The 11,131-nt window shown below is 38.1% G+C and overlaps 1 protein-coding gene across 1 annotated transcript; it reads left to right on the top strand.

Moving 5' to 3' along the window:
* Nucleotides 1–1,862: 1,862 nt before the first annotated feature.
* On the top strand, nt 1,863–5,816 carry LOC106173697 (interferon-induced protein 44-like; the record flags this gene model as incomplete). Its single annotated transcript, XM_087011523.1, has 7 exons — nt 1,863–2,350; nt 2,471–2,483; nt 2,744–2,820; nt 3,063–3,255; nt 3,427–3,567; nt 3,998–4,169; nt 4,336–5,816. Coding segments are annotated over 7 exons (1,404 nt in total), but the record flags the coding sequence as incomplete, so codon positions are not given.
* Nucleotides 5,817–11,131: the final 5,315 nt, after the last annotated feature.

The following is an 11,131-nucleotide window of genomic DNA, read 5'->3' on the forward strand; positions in this document are numbered from 1 at the left end:
GATTCTCCTAAGTGCTTTCTAGTGTTTCCGGGGAAGGAGAGTATTTGAAAAGGTAATGATTTGTTGATAGAAGTCCATAACGATAAGCCAACTGGAAAACAATTTCGGGAACAAACAAGGAGAATACATGTAAGTGTACAAGAATGTTCCCTGAATTACACGGTAAGCGCACGGCTGCCTGACAATCCTGCTTTCCTTCCCACCTGTCCCTTCTCTTCGAAATTTCGCCGCGAAACTGTTGAATGCTGTTAAAACCTACCCTAGGTTTTAGATTCCGGTATTGCCAGCTCGATCTTGATTTCATATATAATCCATATCAGCAATACCAGGCTCTAGCCACCACCGTAAATTCGTGGGCGTTCTTCTTCAAAATTTTGCCTGGGGTGCTTCCATATTTGGAAGTCACAAGTCTAGTACATCACAGCTTTTCCCCCTGGAGCTCCCATATTTGGAAGCCATCTCTCGTACGTCGCATCTTTGCCCTCCTGGAGCTGCCTTTCCCGCCTTGCGCTGACGTATCTCGTGCAGACGAGACAAGAAACAAAGTGGCTGACGCGGAGAAGTTTGAATTGAAAATATCTTGCAGTGTCACAGTACAAGCAACATTCTGCTTTAAAAACTGATCTTGGTGTAGCCATCGCGTAGCCCTAATAGTGATATCGGGCATCCAGTGTAGCTGTCAAGCTTGGCACATGTCAAGCACGTGTATTGTTTATCATCTTCAGGAGCAAATGTTTTTTGATAAGCAAAAAATACAAAAAACATTGGATATGTCTTTTTCTTTTAGAAAAATTATTTATTTTTTACTTTTTCATCTTTTTTTTAAAACAGTAAATAAGATTAAATAAAGCAGAATTAAATCTGTTTTACGTTTCATTTTGGTCTAATGACATTCAACTGCAGATTCACTGCGGAGCAGTTCTTTTTGATTGACGGAAATCGTACACTGTCGTTGTTCTTCAGAGTTCACTGTTGAAACCCGATTCACATTGAATCTGAAACTCAAGGCATTAAAACCCGGAGTCCCTGCATTTCATTCCATGCCGATAATTTAAGATCTTGGCGAGCTCGCCGCTTGTGGGGAACCTCCCTTTGACTATCCCGACCCCACATTACATAAAATAACCCTTTATAAGATAAACCTAAGGGTTTGGGTACAATGGGCTCACATCTTTGGATAACGCGATCTGTACATACATGTGTAGTACTGCTAAAGAGATTCCCAGGATCCATGCCTTAAATTCTGCACACGGAAAATAATGACACGACTCCATGATGTAACTTCAATACAATATATTTTGCTACTCTAAAAGTTACATGGTACAAGCATGACCTCTCTCCACTTCTCTCTTCTATCCCGTCTCCACCTAAATTTAAGTGTACAGATTTTTATACCAAACTTTATCAGATAAACTGTCCATTACATAACTTATAAACTGATTGGTAACTTCAGACACAAGTCCACCCCCTCATGGTGGGCACCCCCAATAACTCCATGTAATCAGGCTCTAACAGATTACTGGCTTAGAAACAAAGGACATTAAAATTTGAACTGCAAGGTGTGGAATATTATCTGAGGGTACTGATACACCTTGGTTTCCCAAGTGTGGCTTTAAGAGAAAGGCTTCCACTTATTGAATTAATACTGCGCACCTCGCATGTAATGTACACATAATTAAATAGCCCTTGTTGATATTATAACAGCCCCTCTTTTCCTCGAGAGGGCCTGGGTTCACCATTGATACTGTACATGTTACTGTTTATAAATTATTAGAAGGCACATTTTAACGTCTATTTCAGCCCACTGCGCCGCAATGCCGATACTTGATAACAAGGCGTACCGTAGAGAGCTCCGTGCATGAATTGGTGACCCGGCCTTGACCCTTGACCTCCTGTACAGCGCCTCCAGAGACGGCTGCAGTGGTCCGGCTTTCCATGAAAAGTGCAACAACCAGGGTCCGACTGTTTCTATTGGTCAAAACAGTGCTGGTTACATCATAGGGGGATACACGAGCATTGCATGGACATCACGTGGATGTTATTTTAATGATGACCGTGCATTTTTGTTCCAGCTCTTTCCAAACATGGTAAAGTTCGCTCGCAATGGGAAGGGGAATGATGTTTTTGACGACGCCACGTACGGTCCATCTGGAGGTGGTAACAATCTGATCTTCTTTTCCAATTCATACACCAAATCTGGTGCTTATTTCAACACATATGGCAGCAGTAACTTCGGTAATAGTTATAATACCAATGGTTACAGTGCCAAAACATTTAATGGAAACAGCAACGCCTATCTCGTTAAATTGATGTTAAATTGCAGCGAAAATAGCAGTACAGATACGGCATAGTATAGTCATGGCAGTAGGAAGGGTAAATCATTGAAGTGTATGCTGTAAAACGTAAGTGTCATTGTACTCATCAACTGTACTGGTATATTAGAATATTTTTTGTTTCATTCCAAATTCAGTGATCATTTATCAGTATTGATATGAATGATTAGAGCAATATAACAAAATTGCAAAGTTTTCAGCTGAATGTTTGTTATGAATAAAAAACTGAAATTTTAATACGTGCCTTTTTATTTACATTATACCGCGATGATAGTGTACCTTGACTTTCTTTCATTATTTAATGATATAAACAGATATGCTTCTTGTACGGCACAATTGACAAATATTTTAACAACATCGGGTATTTATGTACAGTCCATTTGTCTCTTATTGTAGTTATTTTTTGACAGAGGGAAATCCAGGAGATGAATTATATGGGGAAGATAAACCATGGTGCAAAAGTGACATTATTGACTGGAGCGGTGAGGTATATTTAGCTCTTTAATGTACATAAAAGAAAAAAATGATAATAAATGTTGTGACATTTGTTTTGAGAACATGTATAGAGAATCGTGGCGCCAACTGCACGATTGTACAGATGTACTTAAGAATCTGGAAGAACAGCAAATATTTCAACGAAGTTAATTTTATGAAAATTGGACTTGGAAAGAAAACGAAACGTGCACGTTTCGAATAAATGTTTTAATCCTTCTCTCCTTCCAAAACTAGAGACTCCCTGTTGGATAGGTCGCTGTCGTTCTCCACTCCAAGCCCGACCAAAGTCCCCGCCGCACGGCTCCTCCTGGTGGGCAGTGTGGGGGCGGGGAAATCCAGTTTCTTTAACACCGTGAGCTCTGTGTTTAAAGGTGAAATCCGCAGCCAGGCGGCGACCGGAACGACACCCCATTGCCTCACAACCAAGGTGTGTAAATGATTATGGTATCTGTATTAGTGGGATGTTGTACTTGGGCACGAAACACGAGCTTTTACATAAAGGTATTTAAAAGCCACCGTAATACGTTTTAAGGAGAAACTTACGGTACAAATTCGCTCATTTTTTAATAATTATTATGATTATTATTTGCTTTGGTAGTATCGTGTGTATGCGATTCGAGGAGGCCACCAGACGCCTGCGTTCCGTCTGTGTGACACCATGGGTCTGGAAGAGGACCAGGGACTAGATGTGGTGGACATGTCTTATCTGCTTGGTGGTCACGTGCCAGACCATTTCCAGGTCAGTGACGTATTAAGTCGTAGAGGTTCAGAGTCAGGGAAGACGGAGGTGTTCTGATGGCATAGAGGCCGGTGTCCAACTCCCTGTCGAATATGTCAGTTATATGTTATCACAAGCCTAAGACTGATTATTAGATGGCAACTTCTCTGATTTGGCCAAGCATTTGGGACATGTGGCTAAAAAAATGCTTCAGCATGTGTTTTTCTAAAGAATTACCTTAGACAAAAACTTATCTTTTTGAAAGTTGTGCGTAAAGCTGTGTGATTTGTTTCAGAATTAAGATGAATCTATTTGCCCATATAGTTAATTTAACATTGTAAAGTTTGTGATTTTTGTATCTTTATCAAAATATATTGTAGCTGTTTTACTTTAATGTAGTCGGTGAATTAAGTGCAATTAAGTTTATAAGTTTATATTAATTTATCTCCAGTTTAACTCGGCTGTGCGTATCACACGCGAATCTGCTGGTTTTGTGAAGGACCCTGGTTTGGCTGACGTCATCCACTGCGTAGCACTTGTCATAGATGGCAGCACATACAAGGTCATGTCTTCCAAGGTCAAGGAAAAATTGCTGGGTGTACAAACCCTGGCACGTGATAGAGGTAACGTCTATAGTTTTGTAAACCGGGATTTCAAAGTCGATCGATCAAAGTCGATCATTTTCTTTTAAGATGTTAAATTGCAGCGAAAATAGCAGTACAGATACGGCATAGTATAGTCATGGCAGTAGGAAGGGTAAATCATTAACTAACCTTTAAACTCTTGCAGATATCCCGGTCCACGTGGTCTTGACCGAGGTGGACAAAGTATGCCAGGACGTAGCTGAAGACCCATCTTTGATATTTCGCAGTCGTGCCATTGAAAATAAATTGAAAGAAATCAGTGATGCATTCGGCATACAGAGTAATCACGTCCAGCCCGTGGAAAACTACGAGTCCGAAATGTCCACTGACCCCAGAGTGGACATCCTCGCACTTACTGCCCTCAGACAGATGACCGTAAGTGCTGATGACTATATTGAGGATCGACTAGACGATAAGGAAGTTGAGACCGACACCAAAATCTCGATGATGAATATTAGTAGTTAACTGCCAGGAGTCATGTACCACAGCGCCCTCTGTTGTTTCAGTTGTAGAACTAAAACAAATAAGACGAGACTTCTGCGCATAGCGATTTCTGATTCAAACACACCTCAAATATACACGTACGATATATACTGGTATAACATCAAATTATGATTTATGCAAAGAGTCTGTGCACGATCGTGTTCGAGGTGCATATGGGAAGTAGAGCACGTAACTATATTTGTCCTCCATCCGTTCTAACTGATATCTTGTTGTACAGCTTCATTTTTTTACGTCGGTGTAACGTGTCAGAGAGTCCGCTTCCCATTCATTTGTACAGGTAAGCATCGCCCTAGATTTTGACCCAATTATGTCAGGCTAACCCTAACCATTACAACTAAATGAAGGGCGGACTTTCTTTTACACGGACCCTCAGTTCGTTACACCGGCTGATTACAGATATTGGCAAAATATTTTGGTTGAGAGATATTTCAACAAAGATATCAATGTACACTGTATTGTTTCAACGTAGTAGCAGTTCGTGATGCTGTGGCCGAGAATGATATGCATTCTGTAGACCATTAACCAGAGAATAAATGTCTATTCCTCATAAACTGTGGCCCATTATTTCATTGTATTACTTAGACAATTGGCTTTTCAACTTAAACTGTAACCAGCTGTTTCATTTTATTAAAGGGGTAGGTAGACAGTTATAATTGGTTTACTGCTAGTGATTATTGTAAACTGTAATCATTTTTTTTTTCATTTTATTAAGTAGACAACTGTCTATTTGTCATAATCTGTGACCAATTATTTCATTTTATTATAGGGGTAGGTAGACATATTTGGTTTACTAATAGTGATTATCATGGGCAAAAGTAGAAAAATTTTGTTTTGAAAGTTAAAACCAACTTTTTACCTTCTGTTGACACGTGGAGCCAGTCATAGTAGATATGTGTAAAAGTAATACAGGGAACGTTTGTTCATCTTAAACTGAAACCAATTATTTCATTTTTTTAATTAGAAAAACAGTTATATTTGATTACTAGTGATTGCCTTGGGTTAAATTAGACTTATATTTTGATCTGAAAGTTAAAACCAAAGTTCTGTCGTCAGTTGGCATGTGGAACTAGTCAGATATATGTGTTGCTTCCTTCAAAGTGTTTAATAAATGTTGAACCCAAACTAGTTATTGATATATACTGAGAGTCGATGGAAACGCATCAGAAAACTTTCTTGTACTTCTTTACCCAGAATCGATTCCAACCATAGAAACGAGTACAAATGCACTTGTTTGGTTATAAGAGAGTGGGCTGACCACTCGGATGTTTAAAATTTCCGCTTCATTGATTTTGTGATCAGCTGTTACAAAATCATGTGTTTTTCTTGTCTCGTGATTGGTGTGAATTAATCCGGTTCAATATGGTGATTAATTAGGTCTATTTAAGGTAGTCACCAAATCCAGTATGACACATAACAAAAAATGTTCAGTGATGCCACGTCTGACACTGGAATAGCGACTGCGGGCCCTGGGGATGCTGGAGAATGGCCGGAACCAAAGAGATTTGATCACGTGACCTTGTATTTTAATGATCTTTTCTGACCTTTATTTCACCTTGTGTGATTGAATGATGGATCATATTTCACACGATACTGCTGTTTTAAACATCAGTTTTCTTTAAAAACAGGACGGAACAACGAAAGAGAAAATTTAGGAAAAAATTAAAGCAGTTCTTTTTCTGATTTCAGCATATAACACCAAGTAAATACTAATAGGGATTGCTTTGATTTACTTTTGACGTTACACATTGTGGTACTCAGTCACTGGCGAACAATTTGTGGAATATTCATTAAATCAAAAACCAAGGGCCAAGGTGTAAGCAGCGACAAACCAATTACTGGAATTCACTGTGACCATGGGCTTTTATGCCCATATATTTTTATATATGCGCATATGTGAACTAAAGGTTCAGTAAAGCCGAGTTGGACATTCAGCTGTCAACTTCATCTGACCTGTTCATGCCGTCTGGATAAGTAGAATATTGTGTATATATACACACATATAACTTTAATTCCTAAAATAATTATAATCAATCACGCCAAGTGAGCCTTGCATACATATATATCTTATGTACCATGTTATAGGCTACTTGGAGTTACCCTGGCCCAAATCCTTGCAAGCAGAAGTATACCTTCATTGAGGTTATAGTCAGCTAATATACTCCACATTGACCACATCAGCGAGGGCAGTGGTGCTGTTTGGCATAGGTGAGAGAAGCGTCGTGTTTCTCAGGAGCGTGTAATATTTTAAGGTGGGTTTTTTATGGGAAGAAAAGTGTGCAGAGGACGTAAAAAGCTGTATGTAAAATATAATATTTGATTGTTTTACAACCGCTGAAATTATTTTGTAAACTAAACTGTAAACATTATAGATTTACACTTTCGTCCACAGATATCGCAATTCTTGTTCAGTTTTTTTGATATACTTCTTGTCTGATAAGCGCACATGTACAGTTTTTTGTTGCTAAAGAACTTGGTGCTTAAAGTACATACTGAAGTGCTTGTTCAGATTTATTCGCAGATGTTTTTGTTTTCACCGATTCTCTTAAAGGATGTGTAGCCGTATAGATGGCACACTCCCACTGGTAACTTTCATATATGACTTTAAACGTCCGTTATGTGAGCAAGGTGCCGCCAGGTCTCGCCCTCCCTCCCTCCCCCCCCCCCCTCCCCAACACCCACACCAACCAGCTTGGTGCCAACCAGGAGGAAATCTTTAAAATAATTTCTGTTGAAAGATAAAATTAACCATGTGTGTGTACCTTTTCATTTGCAACGTTATAATTTACCAGTTCATACCAGAGCCCTGCGCTGAACTCGTTATCGTCCAGGCCATTTCAAAGGTCAGCGAGTTGTTGTCCGACAACCTTAATTCCGGATTGCTTACCTGTGGTTCTGCGGGCTAATACTCTGCGGGATGTTAACAGTTTCAAGGAAGCATCCCTAAATTACTTTTATCCTGTAAGTAAACTGGGTCTGTTGGTGCTGATCTCTGTAGTTTTGACATGTTTCAATCGTTATTCATCAGTGTGTCTTCTTGGCTTTAACCTAAAATACGGTCTCAATAAAGCTTCTGCTAAGAAACGTTATATTTGACGTTATTATGGAGCATTAATATGTATATGTAATTTAGTGTTCGCAAACATCCTAAAATTCTACTTTTGAATCGAATCTGTTGCTGTCGCAGTTTTTAAACGTAAATTGAATCACATGAAGAACAACACAATAAACGGAGCGAGGAATACGCAAATGTGCAACCAAAAAAAAATTTAATAATAAAATATAAGAAGAAGAATAAATACATGATGATTTATAAACTACAGTCCCTAAACTAAGTAGTATACGTTTATTTTAAGTCAGTAATGAAGAAGCCTTAAAACTAATGCTAACGTGTCTATATATAAACGGCGGGGTAAACCAACAAGTAAACCACGTCACCAAGTCCATTGAGTGGTAAAACATACCTACAAAGAGAGGTTAACAGGTTTCTAATAATATATTTAATATAATGATATATTTATTTAGATTATAAAATTCATATAAATAAATGGAATTAACAAAAATACAGTACAAACACAAATAAAATACAAAGTTAAAGTTTTAACATATATTAAAAAGTAACGGTATTAAAATGAATAAAAATCTGACCAAATTTATTGTTATTAAAAGTAAAGAGAAAATGGCCAATTATAATGATCTGTAAAAAAACTGATCAGTCATAAAACTTTTTGAAAAATAAAGGTTTTAAGGCTTTTTTAAATCGTCTGTTGGGCTTTATTACCTTAGTCCTGATGGAAAATGATTCCATTCATATCGGGGCCTCGTATTCACAAGTTTTTTTTTCTCCAAAAGATTAAACCTTGCACATTGAGTTTTTAATATTATTTGGTCCTTATTTTTTATCGTGCAATTTGTGAGTAGTGAGAAACAAGTTCACAAAGATAATCTAGTGGAAATCCAAAAAGGCAGCATGAGCGTATATAAAAAGTTAATAAATCCGAAATGAATAAATCCGTGCATTTACAGAGAGCCAGTGAAGTAAATCCGAAATGAATAAATCCGTGCATTTACAGAGAGCCAGTGAAGTTTTTTTTTATAATTGGTGTTAAATGATTCCCCTTTGGAGTCTAAGTAAGAAGACGAGCTGAGATGTTTCGAATGCGTTGAAGTTCTGGTTCTTTCTATGATGCAGCCATAGAGCAAGGAGTTCCAGTTCTCAAGACCCCAATTCAATCGAGTCGGGTAGAATATTGCACAGAGTACTGGTGATTCTGATATGACACATGCAGGTTTTTTAAAGGTTGGCTATCGGTTTTTCTATGGTCAAGGTGATATCGAAAAAAACGCTCTTTTTTGCGTGCATAAAAACCCGCTTTACCATTATTTAATTTTAACTTAGCTTTTACCATCCAGCGTATTTGTTATTTTGATTATTGCACCATCAGGCTTATGGTTATAACAGTAAATGTATAACGGAGTGGCATCAGGATTTATGTAATAACTAGTGTGACACCCAAGGACAGGGTGTAAATGTAAAATTTAAGTGGGCCAAAACACTGTCCTGTGGAACACCAAAGACGAGTTGTTATACAGGAAGGTCAGAGCTCGAGTACACCTAGTATATCTATTGTTTTCTTCCAATGAGAAAGGGCCATAGAAGAGCGAAAGTCTTGTCCTTAATTTCAGCTGAATCCTCAAAAAAATGACAGAAGGACGGAGTGATCAATATAGTGTCAAATGCTGCAGTACAAGCAGGACTACAGAGTCTGTGTCAATAACGGTCAAAATGTCGTTTTTCATTCTCAGAAAATAAGATCAGTGTTATATATATATATATCGGTTAATCGTTCCGTTTCAGATGCTTAAAAAAGCACCTTTCATAGCTTTCACTGGCCTATAATGTTCAAAGTTATTATGATCCAGTTTGTTCCTTTTTAAGAAGAGGTCTATTTACTGCAGTTTTGGATGAAGCCGAAACTATTCCGTACCTAAAACATATATTTAGCAATTCATTGATGGGATTGAAGACAGATGGTAACATATGATCAGAGCTAAGTGGTCTACATCTCCTGATCAGGACATAGAACCAGGCACATTTCTGGAGCAGACCTGCATCACATTAGATATCACGTATAATCCAGTTATTGCCAGTACAGACTCAGATTGACCTACCAAATAAGTCAAGGCTAGTACATAAATTATCCATACTTTGACCTGCCATATAGGTGCGTTTTTTATAAGCTAAATGTGAATATTAGGGAGGCACTAGTATGAAACAGATTTTTTTCAATCATTGAGGTTTTCAAAAAATCCAAAATATATATTGTAAAAACATTTCTACATGATAAAATGTTCTGATTGACGAAAGACTCATTGTGTACTGACAGTGAGATCAGGTTGTAAGGAGGTGTGAGTGGGAAATTTTGTAAACAACCCTCTATATTGACTAGTACATGGACTGCGTTTTAGTTATTGCAGAGTGAATATGCCCTCGTAAAAGCCACAGAAATGCAATGGTTTGGTGAACTGCCCTGCCACTCTAGGTGATGTCAAATACAGCTTTATATCAGTGCGACCTGAGGTCATACAGGACCACCTGGTTCAGATGATGACATGTTATTAAGTAGGCATGCACATTGCCTGGTTTTCTTGTTGTTGGTTTTCCTGGTTTCCACTTCTTTTAACACCAGGTAACGCATCATGCACTTGTATAGCCTTCAAAGTACTAGTATAACTGAGTGACGTTGGTTACACGTAGGTGGAGACGAGGTGCAGATCTTTCTCCGATACTGTCAAGAACCCAGAGTTCAGCCAAAACAGCACCTTAATGGCCGGAGTTTTAATCTGGGCAGAATTGATATTATATTTTGCGCTACTTGCAAAGGAGGGTGTGAAATTATTTGCAAATGGGTGCTACTTGTTTAGAAGGGGATGCCGTTTCACTGCTTGGCATTCGCGATATTTGACGTAGATACGTCAAAGTTCATGTTCACACGTTGCTTCCCTAATTACTTTACATTACCAGTATGATGTACATGTTTATGGGTCCGTTAACCTGTACATAAACACTAATATTTCATAATTCATACGTGTTGTTTTAGGCTATTAAATAATGAATCGTACAACATGCAATTGTGTCATTTTGTGTGATATCTGGTTATTTATGTTTAAATGTTGCATTTCCAGTGAGAGGTCATCGACGCCCAGTGCAAAATTTGAACATACAATGTAGCTGACTGATTGGAGTACCAAAACCTGTTGGTTATGACACGTTTTCGGCGATAATTTCGTTTGGTTTCCTTTCATTTGATTGATCAATTTTACTTGTTATTGCTACTGATGGAATGGAATTTGATTTATTTATCATCTTTGTAATTGTTCCAGTGACACAAATTCCGAGTGCCTTCAAATGCAAGTGAATGGGTGACCCAAAAACGGAC

The sequence above is a fragment of the Lingula anatina genome, chromosome 4 (assembly GCF_051362555.1).
Source record: "Lingula anatina isolate TDL-2025a chromosome 4, LinAna3.0, whole genome shotgun sequence".
NCBI lineage: Eukaryota > Metazoa > Brachiopoda > Lingulata > Lingulida > Lingulidae > Lingula > Lingula anatina.